Source organism: Hirundo rustica, unplaced genomic scaffold, assembly GCF_015227805.2.
Source record: "Hirundo rustica isolate bHirRus1 unplaced genomic scaffold, bHirRus1.pri.v3 scaffold_120_arrow_ctg1, whole genome shotgun sequence".
NCBI classification, from domain to species: domain Eukaryota; kingdom Metazoa; phylum Chordata; class Aves; order Passeriformes; family Hirundinidae; genus Hirundo; species Hirundo rustica.
Window position 1 is genome coordinate 93125 of NW_026690214.1, and position 4393 is coordinate 97517.

Below are 4393 nucleotides of genomic sequence, written 5' to 3' on the forward strand. Positions count from 1 at the left end.
GCCCGGGCACAGCACACAGGCACAGAGGGGTGAAACTCAGCCTGGGCTGGCAGCACAGAGCAGAGCTCACTCAGGGCTCACTAGAGGAGAAATCCTCACAGGGTTGGGAACAGTCACTCTCTGGCTGGGGGAAGAGAAGCTGCAGCTCCTGCAGGGATCTCCTGGAGCTGGCACATCCCACAGCTTTGAGGCCCTTCCAGGAGGACTCTCCGAGGTGCTGCAGGGCAGGGATGTGGCCCTAGGGCAGGGCTGGGTGTCCCTGCTGCAGCAGCCGAGGCACAGCCCAGGGCAGCTCCCTGTTGCCCGGCTCTGCTGCAGGGCTGAGCAGCCGGGGCTGCAGCCAGGGGTGCCCAGGGCTGTCCTGCAGAGCAGGGTGCTGCAGCCCAGGGCGCTGTGCTGGGCCAGGGACTCTGCTGCCTGCCAGGGACAGCTCTCAGCTGGCCCGGGGAGCTGCTGCCAGCGCTGGGGAGAAGCTGTGGGGGGAAGGAGCCGCCCTGAGCAGGGCAGGTGCTGCTGCTGAGAGGTGCTGTGTGGGGCAGGGCTGCTCCCAGCTCCAGACCAGCCTGGGCACAGCTCCGGAGGACACTTGCCAAAAGAAGGTAAGCCTGGGATTGCTGTAAAGATCAGGAGATTTCCTGAGAGTGTTTTCTATTTCCTGCTTGGAGAAGGATGGGAAACTTGGGGTGATGACAAAAAGATTTTTGCTTTTTATACATTTGTTCATATATTCATAGATCTGTTAACTACTATTATATAGTTATAAATCTATAATCCTTAATTAATTCCATTGAACTACTATGACATACTTAGATAAATATAATCCTTAATTAACTGTAGTATGTTTCCTACCCTTTCTCTTAGATTTTAGAACAATAAGTTTCTAAATACATTCCTTAACTACTGTAAAGTCTTATTATCAGGAAGGGGACCTATGAGAAGAACCTTTTTTTCTTTTGTTTTGTTTTTTTAACCAGAGTGTGAGCAGTCACAAATAAAAAAGGGGCACAAAGAAGTCCTTGGTCCTACTCCAATGGGTTTACCCAGGTGTGTGTAACTGGGGCAATTGAATCTCCTATTGGATGTTCCTGTTGAATATCCTAATTAATCAACATTAATACATTTTAAAATCAGATCCTGGGTGTGCCTCATCCCCACTGGGACACCTGGAAGCTTCAATTAATGTCTATTTTTTACTTTTCTGTTCTAATGATGTTACAAGGTGGTTTTTTTCTCTTTTGACTACAGACAACAGGAAGATGAGAGAAGCAAAACAGGAATTGTAATCACAAAATCGCAGAACATTCTGAGTTCAAAGGGACACACAGGATCATCAAAGTAATGTTTCAACATTTACAGAGACTCCAGAACTGTAACTTTGGGTGGTCAGTCTCTCTGCTGGGAGGCTCCTAAAGGGCCTTCAGCCACTCCTCAGCCCTGGACAGCTCCAGCATCACCTTTGCAGGGCTCAGCAGGGCTCTCCTGAGCTGCCCTTGCCCACTGCAGACAGAGCCTGCCCCAGGCAGGGCCCTGCAGACAGGCAGGTTTCTGTAGGGCCGGGCCCAGGGCACAGAGGGTGGGATGGGCTCTGTGAGCGCTGGCAGGGACAAGGCTCCTCTCAGCAGGGAAATGTCCAGGCACAGGGAGATGCTCAGGGAAGGAGAGGGGGCTGAACAGAGCAGTGCTGGGGGCAGGAGGGCACTGTTGGTGTGTGGGAGGTGCCGTGCACAGCTGGCTACGGGAACACTGTCCTGAGTGCCCGGCTGTCTCTGCCCTGCCCTCCCAGGCACAGCACCACAACATCTTCTCTTGTTTCTGCCCTCCCCTGATCTTGTCACTGTCATCTGGTGCTCTCAGGGAGGCTCTGGCATTTGCAGCAGCTGAGTCAGGCACTGCCCTTGGGATTGCTGCCAGGCAGCTGTGTCCATGGGAATGGGGTGTCCAAGCTTGCCTGTGACCTGTGGGGCTGTGGGCAAAGCAGTCCATGGGAAAGGGGAATGAGCTGAGCCCCCTCCCTGACATCCCATCATGGGCACACCCAGGGATCTCCTTGCTGTGTCCTTCCAAGCTCTGAGCTGCCCTCCTGGCTGCAAATCTGTGCCAGAGCCTCTGGGAGTTCCCTGAATGTGCCACAGGGAAGTGCAGAGATGCCAGAGCTGAGGAAATGCTGTTGGGTTTGCCAAGGGAGCTGTGAGTGTCCTTGGCAGAAGGGGGTGCTGAGCCCTTGCCCAGAGACCTTTGGAGAGGCTGAGACATTCAGGGATCCCTCTGCTCTGGGCAGGGTCTGGTTTATCCCAGGGTGACACGGGAGTGTGACTGTGCTCTGATTGCAGCCAAAGCTGCAAACCCAGGGAAGTTGGGAAAAAGCCCATCCAGCCCCTCACCTTCCCTAAGCCACAGGGAATCCTTTGCCTCTCACATCTCTCAGTGGCAAAATCTGAGTGCAGCAGAAATGCTGGGGATTTTCTGACCTCAGAGAACCAGGAATGATGTGTGGGCAGGAAAATAATGGCTAAAATTCCTTCCTGCTCTCCATGCCCTTTAGAAGTGGGAGTGCAGATGGCAACAAGCCTTTCTGCATTAGGAGTGATTCCACTGACAAATCCTGAATATCCAGCCTTGTCCCTCTGCCACATGGCCACAAACCCAGGGCAGCAGGGGCAGGGATGGCTCCTGGAGAGCCCCCACGCACAGGCCTGGCTGCTCCTGGCACACTCAGACAGCACAACTGGAGCTCAGGCAGGGACCTGGGTGAAGGTTTTCCCAGAGCAGGAACAAGGGTGGGAGAGTCACAGCAGGACAGTCTACAGGGAATGGCCCAGGTTTGGCTCAAAGCAGCCTCTGCTGACTTGTCACTGTCCTTTATCCATGAACAGGTCCCCATGTGCAGCCACAGCAAATGTCCAACAGCAGCTCCATCAGCCACTTCCTCCTGCTGGCATTGGCAGACACGCGGCAGCTGCAGCTCCTGCACTTCTGCCTCTTCCTGGGCATCTCCCTGGCTGCCCTCCTGGGCAACGGCCTCATCATCAGCGCCGTAGCCTGCGGCCACCACCTGCACACGCCCATGTTCTTCTTCCTGCTCAACCTGGCCCTCACCGACCTGGGCTCCATCTGCACCACTGTCCCCAAAGCCATGCACAATTCCCTCTGGGACACCAGGACCATCTCCTACACAGGATGTGCTGCACAGCTCTTTTCCTTTCTATTCTTCATGTCAGCAGAGTATTTCCTCCTGACCATCATGTGCTATGACCGCTACGTGTCCATCTGCAAACCCCTGCACTACGGGACCCTCCTGGGCAGCAGAGCTTGTGCCCACATGGCAGCAGCTGCCTGGGCCAGTGCCTTTCTCAATGCTCTCATGCACACAGCCAATACATTTTCCTTGCCCCTGTGCCATGGCAATGCCCTGGGCCAATTCTTCTGTGAAATCCCACAGATCCTCAAGCTCTCCTGCTCACAATCAAACCTCAGGAAACTGGGACTTCTTGCCATTTGTGCCTGTTTGGCTCTTGGCTGTTTTGTGTTCATTGTTTTCTCCTATGTGCAGATCTTCAGGGCTGTGCTGAGGATCCCCTCTGAGCAGGGACAGCACAAAGCCTTTTCCACCTGCCTCCCTCACCTGGCCGTGGTCTCCCTGTTCCTCAGCACTGTCATGTTTGCCTACCTGAAACCCCCCTCCATCTCCTCCCCATCTCTGGATCTGGCCCTGTCAGTTCTGTACTCGGTGGTGCCTCCAGCCCTGAACCCCCTCATCTACAGCCTGAGGAACCAGGAGCTCAAGGCTGCAGTGTGGAGACTGATGACTGGATGGTTTCAGAAACATTAAACTCCTGGCCAATTTCTGCAAATCACTTGTAATAAAAGTAATCTTTAATAGTTCTTGTTGGTTTCATATTGGAGTTTCATTTCCTTGTTCTACTTTTTTAATATTGTCCACAAAGAAAGGTAATTTCTTGTGCCCTTTCTCATTTTGTTTCTCTCCACCTTCCCTGTGGCCACAGACTGTGTCAATGAGGGATTGTGCTCCTGGTGGTTTTAAATGAACTAAAGGATTTGTCAGCCAAGTTTTCTGCAGAGATCCCCCTTTTGTTCCCTTCTCTGCAGCTGCAGCAGCAATGTCTGTGTGCAGAGCTGGGGGCAGATCAGTGCTGCAACAGCAGCTGTGCCCAGGAGCAGCAGCACTTGCTGTTGCCAGTGCTGCTCCCGTGCCCCTGCCCCGCTGCCCTCCTGGCCCTGGTGTTGCTGTGGGGCCTGAGTGCTCTCGGGGCTGGGCACAGTGCTGGGGGTGGCAGTGCCGGGGCTGCAGCAGGGACAGGCCATGGGCACTGCTGGGGCAGCGCTGACACCTCAGGGCAGGGCCTGGGGGCTCCAGGCTCCTTGCCCAGGCTCT

At 54.4% G+C, this 4393-nt stretch overlaps 1 protein-coding gene across 1 annotated transcript; it reads left to right on the forward strand.

Moving 5' to 3' along the window:
• Positions 1-1320: 1320 nt before the first annotated feature.
• LOC120747627 (olfactory receptor 14A16-like) lies at positions 1321-3846 on the forward strand. The gene is made up of 2 exons (XM_040053645.2): positions 1321-1335; positions 2874-3846. Exon 2 carries the CDS (start codon positions 2897-2899, stop codon positions 3827-3829), a length of 933 nt encoding a protein of 310 aa, XP_039909579.1. The 5' UTR covers positions 1321-1335; positions 2874-2896; the 3' UTR covers positions 3830-3846.
• The last annotated feature ends 547 nt before the right edge of the window (positions 3847-4393 follow it).